General features: G+C 36.8%; 1 protein-coding gene across 4 annotated transcripts in view; it reads right to left on the bottom strand.

The window, feature by feature from the left end:
• Nucleotides 1-19,317, bottom strand: part of TSPAN12 (tetraspanin 12) — a 63,234-nt gene that overhangs the window by 9,571 nt on the left and 34,346 nt on the right. For all 4 annotated transcript variants that reach the window (XM_016125252.2, XM_016125251.2, XM_016125254.2 and 1 more), the window contains 3 exons: nt 17,133-17,207; nt 13,258-13,365; nt 9,265-9,408 (listed from right to left, as the gene is read on the bottom strand). In XM_016125252.2, the coding sequence (XP_015980738.1) occupies nt 9,265-9,408; nt 13,258-13,365; nt 17,133-17,207 (327 nt within the window). The remainder of the gene's footprint in view (nt 1-9,264; nt 9,409-13,257; nt 13,366-17,132; nt 17,208-19,317) is intronic.

Here is a 19,317-nt window from a genome sequence, read left to right as displayed (position 1 = left end):
TCAAAATTTTAGTGTCTAAAAGTATGGACTTTGGAATCAAATAGATCTGAGTTCAGTCACTGAGTAGCTCTATGACATCGAGCTAGATCATTTAGCCTTTTTAGCCTCACTTTTCTCATTTGTAAAATGGAGATAATAATACTGTATCTTCATAGAATTGTTTTGGGGTTTAAATGAGGTAATGCATGTAAAAACACTTGCTCATTGATCTATACAAATGTGTATCCTATTTGAAAAATTCAATGTGTACTTTTCAATCTCTGATTTACTTTAACTCTCAGCTTTGACTAATAGTACATACTGCAAACAGGCATTGTTCTAGGGATTTTAAATATGCTAATTCACTTTACTCTCTAAACAACCCCAGAAAATGGGTACTCTGGTGATTCTCATTTTATAGGTTGGACCTCACAAAAAAAAAAAATGGTGAGAAAAAGGAAGCACAGAGAAGTTAAAAACTTGCCCAAGATTTCACAGCTAGTAAGGAGCAGATCAAAGATTTAACCCAGAGTCTGGCCCTGGAGCCTAGTCTTAACCACCAAACAATGCTTCCTCACTTAGAAAAGCTCACTCCTAAAAATCTCTCCTTTAATTTCCAGGACACTGCTTTCCAGTTCTTTTCTGCCTATAATTAATTGGTGACTACTCCTCTGTCCTTAAGTGTTGCCATTCCCCAACTTCAGTCCTTTGTGGCTTACATCAGTCTCTTTGTATGGTCTTTCCTCCCATGCATGCATTGCCTCACACACACTGATAACATTTGTAAACTGTCAGTCCCCCAATTTGCCCCAGTCTGTTCTCCACTTCTTCATAATAATTTATGTAGTCTATGGAAACATGGTTTTTTAGCCAGATACATTGCCCAGTCTCTCTTGCAGATGAGCACAGCTTTGTGAGCCCTAACAGAATATGAGGAAAGGTGATGAGTGTAGAGCTTCATGCATTGAATGTGCACCTTCCTGCTTCCTCCTTCTTCCCATAGACTGAAACTGGAGGAGAACAGAGCAACTTTGGAAGACAGGTATTAAAAAGGTGAAGCTATCTCACCATCCTGGGCCCCTAGATGAATTTATGCAGCAAAGCTGCATGGCAAACTAGACTAGCTGACTGGTCTACGAGAGAAAAATAGACTCTTTCCTTACTCAAGCTACTGTATTTTGAGTTAGCTCATTCTCTAATTCATACACACAAGACCCATATCTCTGTCTGAGTTCTGTCTCCTGAGCTTCATATCTCCTTCTGCATTTCTGCACATGGAAAACCTGACAGGACCCTTAAAACCAGTCAAAGTCAACCTAGCCGCACAATAAATGGCTTCTTCATGTATTCAGGGTCCAAGTCCAAGTCAACTGTCCTTGCAGCCTTCCTGCCACTCACTCCAGGCAGCCAATTCACCGTCTACTCCTGTTCATTCTCCTGCTTTAAAATTTTTCACTTTCATTCCCTCCTCTCCATCTTGAACGGCACGACCTGAATTCCAGCCCTTTTAATTACTCACATGAATGATTTACAACAGTCTCCTACGGAATCCCCTGCCCCAAGATCTAATCCCCATCTCAACTCATACTCTACCGATATAATGATTTTTAAGCATAAATTTAAAATTATTACTTTCCAGGTCAAAATATTATAACGACCTTCACATTGGTAAATTCTAAAGGCAAAATTTGCAAGTCTCTGTTAATAAAACACGAGGGGAAAAGTTGTTTGAATAGTGAATAGGTAACAGGAAACTCACGATTAAAGTATGTCAGGAAAGGGAGTGAAAGAAAAGAAGAAAGTATTTATATACCTGAAGTAAAACCAGCAGGACAGACCAAGGCCTGAAGATAAAAGAAATCTGCCCTCCTCCCCTTCGCTATGCCCAAAGTGGCCGTTCAGGGTTTTGAATGATAAACAGATATCACCCCAAGACAGAGTCCACCTGATCCCTGCCAGCGGTTGCCAAGGAGATAATGAAGTAAGGAGAGAGGTAGACAGGAGTGTCTTTGGCTTTATATAAAAGAACCCTGAGAATGGAACTTCTTGTGGATATTCCATCTGTATAACCACTGAGCCTGAAAACTGCCTACCATTTATTATCTGGGCAGGAGATTCTAGGTATGTTTATCTGAAAAAGGAGCTTCATTATTAATAAATCAGAATCCCACAACTATTCAGTCTTCAGCCTTCCTTTCATAATAATGCTTCAATTTTGTAAACATTTTTGCCTTTTTCATATGGCAACTACTCACAGACTTCTGTATAAAATGCATGCATTATCAAGTCATATGGGGTCCTTTATAATCCCACGCCTGTTGCCTCCAGCCCCTTGCTCCCTCTGTGCTATCTTGCTTTCAGCTCTAAATTTGCACCAGTGCCTCTTCCTTGGAATGCCCTCGTTCAGCCCCATGCCACTTAAATATTTCTACACCTGGCTAACGTCTGCTTTTAAGACCGGAAGCCCAATGAATTCCTATCCCTTCTAAGCGCTCCCACTGCATACCTCAAACATAAACACAATGGCAAATAAGGACTGTCTACCCTAAATCAGGCGCTTCTTGAGTTCCAATTCAAGACTGTCAAATTCCTACCTCTTATTCCAGCCAATGATGTGAAGATTATTTCTATGTAGATTTGACTGACTCTAGGTTAATGCAATTGGCCAGTACCTGGCCAGGGACCTAAGCTGCTACCTCTCACTTGCTACTTTGGATTTTTCTTTTGACAATTGCCCCTAATTTTGTTCATTTACAGTGTGGCAATTTACTTAGTTCTTAGAAGAATTCCACTAGCAACTTGAGAGCAGAGTTATTGAGAAAAAATAATCAATCTCATAACTATGTAGAAATTGCCAGAAGGTCACAACCCCCTTCCCCACTATGTCCTTTTGTATCTATAACATTCTGTCAAGTCTCTATCTCTGGCTCAGAGTGCTGAGGAAGTATGCATTTAGGATGTTGTATGTGAAAATTATAAAAGTTTCTATTAGTCAAAACAGACATATAGTTTTGACTCATCTTTCTAACTGGTTAAAAATATTAGCAGGAGAAGAGCATTAACAAAAAGTGTTCAGGGCTGAGATACTGCACAGAAAAAAAAAATGTACATAGATCATAAAACAAAAACCATTTACTAAGGACAGCAGGATACAAAGGAGGACCTCAACTCTGGCTGAGGGCTCCGAGAGTCAATTCATGACTCTCAGCTCATGGAACAGATAACATGCAACTGAGAGAATAAAACCCTCACACGTGATTTGCCATGTGGTTCCCAGTGAGCTGCCCCTGTCTTTAACCTAGGGGAGTGCCCCTACCTGTCCACTTACCAGCTACGAGCACTGGAGACCTGCACATATTTGTAATCATTTGGGTTTTTTGTCCTATAAGCCAGAGAAAAAAGATCACATCCCTTTACGTCTATATACTCTGCCCTTCTTTATCTCTATATTTGTAGATGTCTCCTGTTACTCAGAGAAATAAACAACCATCTAAAGAGGAAGATGTAAAATTATTTGTCATAAAAAGTATTAAGAGTATTTGATATTCAAACCCAACACTTCATGGACCATATAAAGACTGAAGGTCTAAAGAATGTGTCCCAAATGCACATAGCTGTGTGGAAACATCTCTGTCTAGTCCTTACACAAACCTCCGTGAATACCACTTTTTAAAGAAACAGTCAATATCTTTTAACAGTGGTCTTTCTCCTAACTATAAAACAAAGAAAATTGTCTTTGGAGTTATCTTTACCTGACTCTCCGTCCTATTTATTTCACATTTTGAGTTGGTCCATTTGAAGTAGAGCCTGTTGTAAGCCTGTTGACTTCCATTTATTTTTCTTGAGGTGGCATAAAGAGGAAGAAAATGCCATTTTCAGTCCCTTTGAGATGTTTATGCTTCATTTACTGTCTGAGATAGCAAACACTGCCACTATTCTCTACAACTGTGGTTCTTCACACTTTTAGATATGGGACAGCAAGGAAAGTTAATGAAAGCTATGGATCCTAGTCACTGAAAAAATGCACATGAAATATCAAAAACTATTTCAGCAGTATCACTTTCTCCTTGAAGCCCATCTGTAACCACAAAACCAGCTCAAAATAGTCCTATACTGTTTAACAAGATACTGAGTCGCTTTTCGGAGACAAAAGACCAAGACAGCAAGTCATGCAGCTGGGGCACGTGCAGAAGAGAGGTATTTGACCTCCAGCTGCATCCACCCCCAACTCCCAACCACACAAAGAACCAAAGGATATAACCAGAACTTGAACACCAAAACCCTTTCAGAAGCCAAGGATTCATTGTCTAGTTAGATCCAGTGTTGAGTCTCCTTTATGATAAATGGCCAAGTTCCAAAGTCCTACCATTAACACTTGCCCCCAGCATTCCACACACATTTTCTCCTTATATCCTTTAAAAATCCTTAACCTAGTCCAGAGAGCAAGATGGATCTGAGGTACGATTGGATCTCCCATCTTCTCAGTTAGTGTCTTCCCTATCAATAAACATTTCCTTACTCCAAACTCTGACATTTTGAGTTTTGGCTTTTTGAAGCATCAGGCACACAGACTTTGGATCAGTTACACATCCGAGCAGTGCACAGGACAATAGGCATGAGGTTGGGAACCACTGATCTACAAAGACGTTTTTGTCTACCAGCCTTTTTCATTCTTCTTTCTTTCTGTTTTTTTTTTCTTTTTTTTTTTTTCCTCCAGATCAAGTCTCGACACAGCAATCCAGTAACTGATATGGTGGAAAACTCAGCAGATGAACAAAGGAATGAACACGTCTTAGTCCTGCATTTACCATCTTAAACTCTGAGTCTGATGTTTTGCTGAGGTCAAGTCTCACACCTAATACTTGGAGAGTGTGGCTACACAAATGATCCCAAAGGACAGAGAAGTAAGCAGCCAATAATCATTGGCCCAGGCTGCCTCTGGGTGGACATTTCCGCTTGCAGCTCCCAAGACTAAAAAATACTCTTCAACAGATCTTTGCATGGTGGGGTTCTTCTCATTAATTGGTCTCAGTTAACATGCTACTTCCTAAGAGAGCCTATTTCTATCCATCCTATCTTAAGTAGATCTCCAACCAATGAAGACAGTCTCTAGCACATGAACATGTCCAGCATCTTCAGTGCTTACCACCACTGAAATTATTTTTAATTGATATTTTTTCTTATTAAATATCTAAATCCCTCACTAGAATATAAGTTATATGAAAGGAGAGATTTTTGTCTGCAACATTGTCCACAGTAACTACAGCACTTACAAGAGCACCTGGAACCCAGTAGTTACTTACAAAATATTTCGAATGAATGAATGCATTGGAACCAAATTGATTGCCAGATATTTTTATCTGTGATTTTTAAATGTATGCTTTCCAAAAGTGTGTAGCTCATTATGGATATTTGAGGAGCTGCCAGATCCACCAAAATCTCTGGCGGAAATGTTTCTAAAACGTATAATTGTTGCTATATTTCTGCTCTGTCATTTTTCACAGGTTTCAAATGTGTCATAAAATATTATTGGGTCAGGGACCAAAGAGGCCACCAGATGGTTGAGGATGATTTATTTCCTTGATTTCAGACTATTGAGGAAAGACTGCAGGAAGAAAGCCAGTTCTTATCTCTAAGCTTACAGAATATAATAGATAAAAGGGACCTTGAAGTTCACCTAGTCCAGATTCGCTCTTAATTTAAAAACCCGTTCTACCCACCAATGACATAGTTATCTGACCTTGACTTTAATATTCTTAGAGATGAGACACTCACTATTTTACAAGAGAACCTGTATCACAATTGGATGGATTTTGATGAGTAAGCTCTTCCTTCTATTGATTCAAAATTTCCTTCCTGTGACTTCTGGCCTTTGGAGCAACAATGGGTAAGTCTAGTTCCTGCTCTGAATGATGAACTTTGAAATATTTGAAGACATCTAAAATATCTCCTCTTATTACTGGATATCTCCAGCTGTCCAACACTTGCTCCTCCATCTAGATACCTCATCTTCCAGGTGGATGCTCTCTGGGCACACTGCAATTAGGAAACATGTTTTCCAGGGCAAAGTGGAATTAAATCTTATTTTTAATGACAGATTTAATTATACTTGTGCCATAAAGCCACTAAATGATCCACTTTTGTAAGTCAACTATGCATATAATTATGCACTATAACATTACCAATATTAACATCTGTTATTAATTATAAAATGCAAAAGCATATTACTCTGATATAATGAACCTCCATCTCTGCTGGAATTCTGTCTAAAGAAACACTGCATAATTGAAAATGCCAGCTTACTACTGAAAGTCTTTTGATGAAATACATGAAAAAAAAAAACTTTAAAATAATCTAGGCCATCAATTTGCACAAGCATACAGTGTGGCTTCTTTCAATCTTAAAATTCATGGAACTATTATCAACATCCTGAAAGTAAAGCATCCCATTATAAATATTACTAGTAGAAATACTCTAAGGCAAATTAGTAAAAATGAATTGCATTTTTACAACAAGAAAAGTTTATCAAATGTTTAACTGAATGCTGTTCCGCTAAATACAGTAAAATTGAAGTGAAGACTTTGTGAGAATATCTGGTAAACTGATTCATTTTGCCATTCTTATGATCAATATTGGTTATAATCATACTATCAGTATTAATCACTAAAGAAGGTAGACATAATATATGTTGCTGTAGCCCAATTACTTCCCATATTGACTTGCCAACCATAAAACCTAAGAAATGGATTAAGTTCACACCAGGAAAGTTGATAGGTTTCAATTCACATGTTTATATTTTTATCTATACCGTAATCATCTGCTTTTTCGAAACCTAGTGATGAGTTATATTTCAATATCCACAATTATGTCTGCATTTAATGTTATCTTGGAAATATTAAGCACTGATATTTCTGTTTTATAGGATGAATAGGACTTTAACTGTTGCACCTGTTAGCTGGCCATCTCTACTACAGATGCCAGCCAATACTTAGCTTTCATCCAGAAAACAAGATATAGCACAATCACTGAGGAACTCAGAGACACTGACCCAACAATGCTTTTTTAGTATACAATATCTTGTATATTCCTTTTCATTCAAAGTCAAGAGTTACTAAACAGAATATGTTTAAAATGATAATGTCCAAACACAATACTTTGACTAAAGGTATTTTGATTATCTTTCAAAATAAATAACCTGAGTTACTCAGTTTTTATGAGTTGAATTGTGCTCCCTCCAAATGCATGTGTTGTGGTCCTAATACCAGTACCCCAGAATCAGATCTCATTTAGAAAGCTGTTGCAGCTGTAATAAGTTAAGATGAGTATACCGGAGAAGAGTGGATCCCTGATCCAATGAGACTAGAGTCCTTATAAAAAAAAAAAAAAAAAGAGGGAGTGGGGAATTTGGAGACAGATGCCTACAAGAAGAAAGCTATGGGAAGATGAAGGCATAGATGGGAGTGATGCTTCTACAAGCCAAGGAATGCCAGTGATTGCCAGCGAACCACCACAAGCTGAAGGAGAAGCATAAAGCAGGTTCTTCCTCATACCCCTCAGAAAGAACCAACTTTGCTGACATCTTGATCTCAGATTATAGCCTTCAGAATCGTGAGGCAATAAATATCTGTTTTTGAGCCACTTACTTTGTGGTACTTTGTTATAGCAGTCGTAGGAAATGATATAATTCTGGATCTCTTACAAAACAAAACAAAACAAAACAAAACAAAACAAAACAACTTTGCATTCTTTCTTGTGGCATACCTTCATAGTCCAAAGTACTTTATTTCGAATATCCTAAATGTGTCAAAGGCTGGTCCTCTGAGATGAATTTTTTTAAGTCAAAAGTTACTCATATGTAAGACATGAATTTTCTGGATCATTCGTGTAAGTAATCCATCGTCTTTTTCAAATTAGTTAATTTACACTATAAATTAATGAAACTGATTCTTGTGCATCTCTACAATTGACTTTGGCAGAGTGCCTACAAGATATTTTGAATAATAACACTATATCTAGGGGAAAACGTATGGTAACCATCTTGAAATATGTAAAAATTTGTGTTTCATAATTCTGATGTGTTTTATTTTAAAGTTTCATTCTTTAAAGCTATATTGTGTGTGTGTGTGTGTGTGTGTATTTGCGTGTGTGTGTGTGTGTATGTTATATTATGAATGTGTCTCTTAATCCAAAAGTTTTCAACAGTGCTTTGTGGTACCCAGGTTCTTGACTGGAGATGTATTTTAGAAATGATTCCAGCCTCTCAGCCTGAGCAGCTTACCTTTCATCTGATTTATATTTTGAGTTTCCATTCTAAATCAAGACTGTAATAAAACTTTCTGTAATAATGAAAATGTCTTATATTTGTATTATCCAGTACAGAAGGAGCCAGTCCTGAGAGGCTCTTGAGCATCTGAAATGTGGCTAGTGTGACTGAAGAAATTAAAATTTAATTTTATTTAATTTTAATTTAAGTAGTCACATTAATCAATGGCTACTATACTTAATGGTGTACTAGTTCCAGATTTTAATTTGAAAATAGGATTCTGCTGCTAACAAAATTTGAAAATGACCACTAACAATGAAGGAATAGGAAAACTACTAACAAAGAAACAACTGATGATTCTGATAAATATCCCAGAAAACACAAAAATGCAAGTTTCTTGGGCACATGACAATTGATTTTAATTCGTGAGCTTTTTTAAACCTGTTTATTATTAGTTTCCAGTATACAGTACATTGGCTAGACAATCCCCTTGATTGCTCTTTCTCTCCCAGTGAGCTTTTAACTTCATTAAATCTGTGAACTAAAACCAACATCACTAATCATTAACCAGCAGGGGGAACTAAAGAGGCCAGTATTTTCTCTGGGATTTTTTCTCTACAACTATTTCAATTTATGTGAAGGCCCTAAAATATATATTCTTCTCAGGGACTCCACACTGTGCCTTCCCTAATATCCAGAGTTAGCTACACTCTCTGCAGATATCTGATTTCAAAGGTCTCCTAGGAGGGGGCAATAGAACTGGACTCTAGAAAACACAGTTAAAAACACAATTAATTCTAAAATCTAGTTTTTCCCAATTTTCTTTGTTAAAATGTAATTAGTGTTCAGATTTTTATATTGACTTTTAGCTTTATCCTGTTTCTCCACATATCAGAGAAAAAATTAAGGGCCTTTATATTTAGACAGAAGAGGAAATTTTCACTTGGCATGCTGTCGATTCTTTACTTATGTCATTATAAGAAAACTTTTATCCGTGATAAGTTAACTACACAATGCCTCACCTCTTGATAAAGGTCACTCAGATCCTCCTGGTGGGCCTGTTGGGAACATCCCGGGAATTCCCTAACACAACAGGAATCTGGTGGCCAGTCCATCTCTGTCATCTCCAACCAGTCAGTGAAGTAAACCACTCCACAGCACTTGAACTGCAAAAAAATGACTAGTCAGTCTCAGAAACTACAAAAAAAATTGTCTTAATTTTTGGACATTAAACATCAGATTTCTAAAATTTTTGTGCCTAGAGATAAACTCACTTCTGTCATCGCCTAATGATATGTGTACATTCCATGCTGATGACAGAAATGTAGTAATAGCATCCATAATGGAACAATTCTGAACAATAATGCCCATAACACATGAAAACAGACCACTCATGACAGTCTCACTCCCCAACTGTACGATCCTCTACAAGTGATCATGTAAAAAGAGTTAATATATATAACTAACAAAACAAATAGCTGAGATCTTACAGTTATCGGTCAGCCTCCAGGCACTAAAGAGTAGTTAATCCATATGTATATGCCAAGTTACCAGTTTAATTGCTGAATGTAATTCAAATATCATATTAAAACTTTCTGCAATCTCCATAGAAAGATTTGCTGGCCAAAGATTACTGGAGTTGAATTCATTGACCAGTAACATTTCCAAAACTTCTTGAGATGTAAACACAGGTTTGGCCAACAAACTTTTACTCAACCAAATGAGATTCTTGAAATAAATTATCATATTCTCTCACCTTAATGTCAGAAGAAATGATGTTCCTTTAGCTTGGATAAAGTTAGATTTAAGAAAAATAGTTTTGTCTTCTTTTTGTCTCATTTCACCAAGAATTAGCAAAACCTTTCTCTCGTCAAGGTTAGATACATTGTTTATGGACATATGTATATTAGGTTCAGAATAATTAACTATGCTAATTTTCTGCCCTTGTGTAGAGGTGGGTCACTTTTCTATAGAGTGAAAAACAAGGATGAAGGGCAGTCACTGAGAAGACTCTGCCAAGAGTGACTGGCTCTGCGAATTACGTCACCCAGTAGATCAATCCATGCCAGGATTGACACTTTCATAAAACATCAAGATCCACCATTTCAAAATTCAACCAAAATTATCCTTAAAGACTTCTAAACTTCTCATCTAAAATTTATCGCAGGAAATTCTAAAAATAATTTAAAGTTTTTCATTCATGTAAAATATTTAATTTTAAGAAAGAAAAAAATCACCTTAAGAATATTATAAATGATGAATTACTGGACACTGTGAGTAGTACTAAAATTTTCCCAGAAACTTTAAAAATGTTTTGGAATTTTCCTTTTACAAACTTGTTCTAAAAGCCATGAATATACTACAAACATCACAAATGAACTTGAACATAATTTGATAACACATTTTATGTAAGTCCTTTGGTATACATAAAAAACATAGGTAGTAAAAGATTTTACTTTCTAAACACCACAAACCACTAAATTTCCAAGTCAGTCTTTTAAAATTCTCAGAGAAAACCTACTTTTCTCATTTCCAAATGACATGTGTGTTTCCATGTTGGTGACAGAACAGCTCTTGGATCCCTCTAACCCCATCTACCACAGAACAGTCCATTTATCTGACCCTGTCAGGAAATGAGGTGCTCCACAGAAACAGCTTTTCCAAATGACTTAACTATATCACATTCAGTGCCAAACACTTTTTTTATTTTAATAAATCACCGAGATATTTTTTTCTTTTTACATAGTTGTTTTCCTTCGTCAACAGAAGATACCGAATTGAAACTTTTCCTGAAAATTCCCTTAAGCAAACCCATTACCGAGCTGCACGTGACTGTGGTCTGCATCTCCTTGTAGTTTTCCTGACTCCCTTAAAATCACATTGTTGATTATGTCAGACTCAGAACATGTGTCTTGCTAACATTGCTAACATTGAGTCAGACTCAGAACATGCCATCACCACCTTACATATAAAGAAACTGAGGCTCTCAGAGGTCAAGTAACTTGCCAAGATCACAGATTAGTGTGTGGCAGAGCCTATCTATTCCCCAGCCTATGCTCCAAACCACTATGTTAAAATAAAGAAATACATTTTTTAAAAGACAGTTAAATAAACGGAGTCTGCTAAGTTGACAGACGTGCACAGAATGGCACTGAATGAGGAGGCAGGAATACTGGGGCCTGACAAGGTCACTCTTAGCTATACCACTTATATTGTAAGTGTCATAGCTGAATTGTATGCTACCCAAGATTCATGTTGATGTTCTCATTCCAAAATGTGACCATATTCGAAGACAGGTCTTTACAGAGGTAATTCAATTAAGGTCATTACAGTGGGCCCTAAGCCCATATGACTGATGTCCTTATAAGGAAATAACATTTAAACACAAACACATATGAAGGGAAGCCAACATGAAGACGCAGGGAGAAGATGGTCATCTATAAGCCCAAGAGAGAGGCCTCCAAAGAAACCAACCCTGCAAGCCTTGACCTCAGATTTCTAGACTCAGAACTGTGAGAAAATAAATTTCTGTTGTTTAAGCCATCTAGTTTGTGGTACTTAGATAGGGCCACAGCTCTAGCAAACCAATACGAGGGGCTTTTAAAAACTCTTTCAGGATGCCTTGAAGTCTGCACCACCTCCTCTGGGGTGAAACCAGCCTATGATACAGAGGAGGGCACTTATGCAACAAATCTAAAAATATGTGTGCTACCAGTTGCAGGGTTTGTACATTGTCTATCTAGGTGGAGTTCCTCTTCCTACCATTAGAGAAAACATGTTTTTGTTTTTGATTTTTGTAACCTGGATTGTCATGGTTTACATCATAAATCCCAGAAAATAAAAAGCTCTGGGCAGTTTCTACCCAGAGCAGTCGCTGAATACATCTTTCTGTAAACTTCCTAATGCTTTACTTATTTTCCCTGCATGTTGTTTTTAGTACAAATGAACAGTAAACAAACAAAGTCAGGAAGCATTTAAATAAACAGGAAATCTGTGCTACAATGATAATTTTTACCATCTCAACAACTCTAACACAAAGGGCCAGATTTGGAGATTATCCTGGACTTGAACCTCTGCCAGGATCTAATACAGAGTAATATAGCAGACAGCTAAATATCCATCGTGTAAGACACTGATCCTCAAATGCTTTGTGGCCCAGCTATAAATAAAATTAAAGGAAACGGATATACTTGATCATCTGAAAATGTCACTCCAATCACAAGAAAACTACTGGGAAGAAAAGCTTAGTTTGAAGCAAGATCAATGATTAGCTTCAAGTTATCAGATTTTAAACATCTAAATATTGTCTCCATTTGAGAAGATGATTGGATGTAGTGGTATATGGAAGTTAGGTAAAAATGCTAAAACTATCTATTCTTTCTAATATTATTTTATCTTTCTAATGTTATTTTTAATAACCATAAGCTAAATAAGATCAAACTTATTTAATCTTCTCAAGAACTCAAGGAGATAGGTATTTTATAATCCCTATTTTACAGGTGAGGAGACTGAGGCTTAAGAAAGTTAAATAAATTTTGGAAGTTCATGGAAAGTAAGCAGTCGAGCCAGGATTTGAACCAAGGTCTTTCTGACTAGAAAGGTCATGCCTCTAACAATACACTGATTCTTAATTCTCAGGTAAGAATAATCATTAAAAATTTTTAAATGATGTTTAAAATACAAGTAGTCATTAAAATTTTTCAAATAGAACTTGGATATTTACTGAGCAAGTCTTATAAAAGGAAACTTCATAGTAGTTTAGTAAAGAGGACTTTAAGAAATTCTAAAATATATGTGAAGTGTGTGAAATGAAGAGGAAATGGTATACATAGGAAGAAAAGCAAAGCCTGGAATTCCTTAAAGTATTTCTCAAGAAAGAATTACACCCGTGGTAACTGAATCTCAGGTTTAACTTTTCAGCACAGAGAAAGTGACCAAAGCCAAAGTTTTAAACATTTGTTTCAAAAATGTGTCATTTATTCCATACCCTCTACCTCATAAATTGTAGCATTTACCTCTCTCTGAAAAAAATTCCAAGCATGAGTAAGCCATCGGTATCTAGGTAAGCCATAATTTGTCATTCTGGCTTTCAAAGTGACCATGTCTGACCACTGAACTGGAACCTGGAGATAAAAAACAAAATATCAACAACTGTAACACATGAAGACACACATACATTCACATATTCACAAACTCTATCACTCATGGTCTCATATGCATACTCGAACATATTTGAATGTATTATAATTGACAAATACTATTTTAAACATATTTGTTTGTGGGTCCAAGTTAACTCAGAGTTACTGAGTACTTACTGAACAAACTCTACATGTGAATTTTTGTACTAAATGACGAGGTGCTTTATGTTAAGCAAAACAATGCAAAAGCATTTAATGCCAACATCAAGTTCAAGGAAATCACAAAATAAATAAACTATATATCCTACAGATACACCAGAAGAGCTCCTTATAACGAATGACCACTGCAGATAAAAGCCCTTTGATTTGATTTCATAAAGTTGTTGTTCTTTGAAGTGACTGCAGACGATGGTGCTAAAATAAAAAGAGAAGAATTAAGAAGAGAAAGAATTTAGCTCAAGTCAAGCCTCACTCTGGAATAAATTTGTAAACACCTTTCAAAAACTGGATTTTAGAGATTTGCTATAATTCTAGAAAGACTAGTTCTCAAATTAAAACATTTTTTGTTCCTATTTTCAAGTCCATGTGCCTTAAAAGAGTGTTTAATCATGACAGAGCTTCAGGTACACAACACAACAGCTGGCTAGAAACCTAGTCAGCATATCATTCTATATTTTATCTACAGGGCCAAAGGAGAAAATGAGGCATACAAATCCTAGCCTCACCACATGTGCAGTATTAAAGTGACTCTTGGGAAGCTGTACAAACATCCACATCTGATGTATAGAGTAACACAGCCCAGGCTTAGACAAGCAAGCTCAATGCTAACTCAAGAACTAGATTATTTGGAAGTTTTATTTTAAAAAATAGTAATATCAATATGAGTAGCTTAAAAATTCTTAACCACAGAAATGCTTCATTTCTTCCTTAGTGAATTTTTTTTTTATTTCTTGGAAATGCAAAATACAAAAGAAAACTCTCTGATACTTGGGTACACAATTTTGTTCTCTAAATAATGGGCTTATTGGGTAGACTTAGTGTTCATGTAGTTTCGACAATATTCAAGGAACTAACCAAGTTCAAGTTACTCACTTTAAATTATTATTTCATATCCCTTTGAGTATAAAATAAATAAAAGTGAAATAAATTCTCTAGAAATGTTTAATCTAAAACAACATCATTGACACTTTTTTTGAGAGAAGGAATATTAGGAGATGACTATAATAAACATTAAAAACAATAAGGAAACAGATTGATGTAAAATCTCTTAATTAGGTTATTAGACCCATCTTATTTCTAATTTCCAAAATAAATACAAGTTGTTTCCCTCTTGTGACCACAATCGATCTGAGACCAAACATGGCAAGAAACAGAGAAGATCATTGAGGTTCTGGCAAAAAAAAAAGCACTATTACCTGACCATAAAATAAAACACACATTTATTGGCTCCTTGCAAGGAACAGCTAAGAGCACAAAGCCCATTCTATGCAAAGGCTGGATTCTGCAAAATTTGGCAGCTAATAAACTTTAACGGCACTTTTCACTAACACTGCTATTAATGCAAAAGCAATAAAAAAAAAAAAAATCTTACGAACTTTTTCCTAACAAACTACTTTCCACATTTTACTTTCAGTCCTTGCTCTATTGTGGAAGATTTGCACAAACAAAACAGTGATGTACGCCCTCAACTGAAATGGTGGTGTGCTTCCATCTTGTACCATTGAAACACTTAGAAGATTTGCAGATGGCCCCTTAGCAGAAGGGAAGAAAGCACTTTAAGTATAAATTCCTTTCAATTATCTCAGTTTCTTAGAGTTATATTAGAATAAAAGCATTTCCATTCAAATGCCTTAAATTAATTCGTTTCAAAAATGTTTTAACTTAGGAGATTTATCGCACGTTAGTATGACGTACAAACCATTTTACAATCCACAGAAAGCAAACTCATTTCTAAAAACCTTTTAGATGATGGTAGAAAAAATTAAGTCATTTATTCAATTAAAATAAATAAATAAGAAAAAACAAATAAACAATAAATAAAAACTTTTTAACTGTCAAAAAGCTGAGGTGAGGGAATCAAAAATTAATTATACTATTTACTACTTATTGCTTGAATGTCAAGGAGATACACTTATTTTTTAAAAACAGAGAGAAATTAAAAGAGACTATCCCTTTATCAATAAAAACACAGAAACTGAGTCCCTGGAAACAACTAATATTTCACTCCCCCAAATATATACTTTCTAGGGTATGGAATAAAAACTTGATTCTCTAAGACAGCAAGAACATTCTCATTTTAATAGATTTAATTTTAAAGAAAATTCTTAGGTTTATATTAAATCAGCTAGAACTTGCCCTGAGTTTTCAATTTTTAATATGAAAATACATAATTATAAATTCTCTCTTCTTACTGAGAGTTGTCATACATTGGAAGCATACTCTTGGGGGCGTATGCTTCAGAGGGTTTTCCAGAGGGGATCGGATGTGTGGCAGTGCCAGAGCATCGTTTACATATAAATTGGAGCACAGAGAGTACCCACTTGTCTGCAATTCCCACTTAGTATTCAAAACAATGTTGCAGTACAGTAGCAGATTCACCATAAAATCTTTAATAACTGCATCAGTACCGTAAACAACTTCAATTTTCTTACACAGCTGCTGAAATACCTCTCTGAAACAAATACAAAATAATCTCCCTTTCTTCTTGAGAGCTCTTACATTTTAAAAAAGTTGAAGATTCACCTGGGGAATCTGTTACAAATGCAAATGCCCAGTCCTTCTGCCCCTTCTTCCTCTGCCTTTTCCTCTGTTCTGATTTAGCAGATCTTGGCTAGAGTGCTATAATGCACATTTTTAAGAATCACTCCAGCTCCTGCTGTAGACAGTCCAAGGACTACATGTTGAAAAGCATCATCTTACTGAAACAAAATTACTCTAAGATACTCACACTGGGAAAATCTGGCCTGTCACCATGAAAACAGCCAGCAATCACAGACATGCAAAGGTGCTTGACTTCATGGTGATAAACCCACCATTTTTCACCAATGAAGTGAACAAACATTAAATAAGTAATAAAGCCCAATGCAAGCAAGGATGAAATGCAAATGGTAAACCAAACATGACTGCTAAAATCTTAAGATGAGAAACACTTATCCTCATCCATTCCAGTATAACTGTAAAAGTTGTTCTAATGGTTTCAATTTATTTTAAAAAAAAAAAAAAAAAAAAAGCTGAAGAGCTGTTTTCATATAGCCAAGTGTGAAACTGTGATAATGTTTCTAGACTGTAGTAAACATACAGCAGCTCCTCAAATACACTTATTAAAGTGCAAGATAGTTCAGGTTGTTGTAAACAGGAGATGAGCACTTGCTACCCATGGGTGTACAGCTTTTTATTAGCCCTTCTTCAGATTTTCAAGCTTTCTCAAAACTCATTGCAAATGTGAATAAATTGGTAAAGTTATTTTAGAACATATGCTATTTTTAGTCCATTATATCCATGTTTAAGCAATCTGTGAAATTAAAGACAAATATCATAGTATATCAAATGAAATATTATCGATTATTGTTTGAAACCATCCTTTAGACACAGAAAAAAAATGTTACTTTTCAGAAGTACTGGGACTATACATTGTTATCATATATCGTAAGCATTCAAATTAATAACTGTATGCCTAAATTACCCCAAAGTATCTGATATATAAGGCTGAACTGGATATTGTTTCAGATTGTGATATTACCCTTTGAACTTACCATAATTTCCTGCTCATATGTCCAAACACCACAAGCCAGTTCTACACAGAAAATGACAAGTAAACTTCCAAAGTACTGTAGAAAAATAGAAAATTAATGCTGTTAGGATAGAATCAAAGTAGAACATGGTCATAATTCATTCAAGAACCTTGTGAGATGGATAGGACTACCTCATTTTACAAATGAGAAAATTAGATAATGTGACTTGCTCAAGAGTGTGCATAGTAAATTTTGGAGGACTTGATCATTGTGGCCTCGTTCTTTATGCTATAACTTGCCATCTCTCCAGGTGCAGAGCTAACTTCACAGAAGTTAAGTAGTAAAATTGAGAAAGAATGGGCTCTCTGAAAGTTCTCTTCACTAATTTCAACAGAAAGTAAACAGTGCCACTGCTCTGAGGAATCGTCCACTCTGTTTATTGTGCGGGGTCAGGATGGGGAACCAGGTAGTAGTGATTACTGACTGTTCCCCTTCACTGGAATGACGGCTTCATTAAAGGTAAGAACTTCATTGTGCTCCTTATCACAACGTAGATGCTCCATGAATATTTGTTACGTTAAAAAAAAATGAAAACAAAACAAAGTGATACAATAGTAAGAGACTAGCAACTTTCTTGGACTGGATGATCAGGAAAGGCTTCGTTATAAAGGTCGTTTTTAAGATGAGTCAGTAATGACAAGGAGAAGGTGAAGATTTGTGGAAAAGCAATCCATGAAGAGAAAAGATCAAGAGCAAGATCACCTAGTTAGTTAAAAACTCAGTGGTAACTGGAAGGGTACAGGGAGTACAAGTAGATGATGTCGAGAAGTACAAGCCAGATCCTTGTGGACTGCAGAAAGGATTTTGCATTTTATTCTAAGTGTAATTGAAATCCATTAGCAGGTGACGTGATCTGATGTGCACTATAAAAATATAATTCTGGCTGTTTTTTGAAAAATGACCTGCATAAAAGTAAGGGTGTGATCACCGCAACTAAATGAAAGATTGGTGAATGCTGGGCAAGAAGGCTGGCTAAGTAAAAGCAGGGTTCATCTCCTTCCAAAACCACATTAAAATTACAACCAAATTATAATACAAACAACTTGGAGAATCACCTGAAGTCTTCCTGATCATAAAACACACATATCTGAGGATATAAAGAAAAAGCAACATAGAGACCAGTAGGAGGAGCGTAGACGAGAAGTGGGCTGGTCTCACACCTACTTGTGATGGTTGAGCACCAGGAGGGAAAATACAACTGCAGAGGCCCACTTGAAGAAAGAAGGGGCCCTATCTCCACACAGGGGCTCCTCAGCCTAGAGTTCCAGTCCCAGAAAGAGGAGTTCCCACAAAATCTGACTATAAAACTCAGGGGGAGTGTGGCTGTCTGAGTGAGAGAGAAGAGACCTGAAAACCCAGATGTTTGCCTTAAAAGGCCCACATAGAGACTCACTTGCTTGCAGACACTCTCCCTGGGCTCCAGCAGAGGGTGAGCAGCACATAAGGTACAAGTGGCATACAGGGAGGAGCTAAGTTGTGTGGCACTGGAGTGAGGGCTATAGGAAAGCCACCATTGCTCCTTTGTCGGTACCCTTCCAGGGCAGTCTGCAGATGGGTGCTATCATCCCTTTGTTGACCCCTCCCCTGCATGGTCAATACTGAAGCTGTGTTGATCTGGTGAGACTGGCCTGCTCCACCCAACCTACAAATTGCCCTTGGTGGGCCCATTACCAGGGCAGCCAGCCTCACCCTGCACCTTCCCTAGGCCAAGCATTCAGAAGCAGGCAACATACCTCAGCTCACACAGGCTACCCGTGAGCTACCTGCACATTACAAGGAAGACTTTTGTTGGCAGGCCACTGGTGCCAGCCCAAACTGCAGTGTCTCTTGGGCAGATTTCTGGGGTCCGCAGGTGCAAGGAGAATGGTATCTGGCCTCGTTGTGATCTGTGACTTTTGTGGGAGCTTGAAAGGCTCAGCACTGGCAGCAATCTGCATTGGCCTGACAAAATCAGCTCAAGCCACTGCACTGGCCAGGTAAAATGTGCATGCCTTACTTTGGTGACTCTCTGGGTCTCTGCTCCATGCAACTTTCCTACCAATCAAGAGCTCTCACAGCTGCAGAGACATACAGGTAAATAGCAAACAGCATCAGGCCTTGAGGGGCCCTGGTCCTCTTGCTGATGCACCCCAGGCCAGTACTGAGG

Source organism: Rousettus aegyptiacus, unplaced genomic scaffold (genome assembly GCF_014176215.1).
Source record: "Rousettus aegyptiacus isolate mRouAeg1 unplaced genomic scaffold, mRouAeg1.p scaffold_m13_p_13, whole genome shotgun sequence".
NCBI classification, from domain to species: domain Eukaryota; kingdom Metazoa; phylum Chordata; class Mammalia; order Chiroptera; family Pteropodidae; genus Rousettus; species Rousettus aegyptiacus.
The sequence above is the reverse complement of the archived record's forward strand: the minus strand, read 5'-3'. Positions and strand labels throughout refer to the sequence as shown.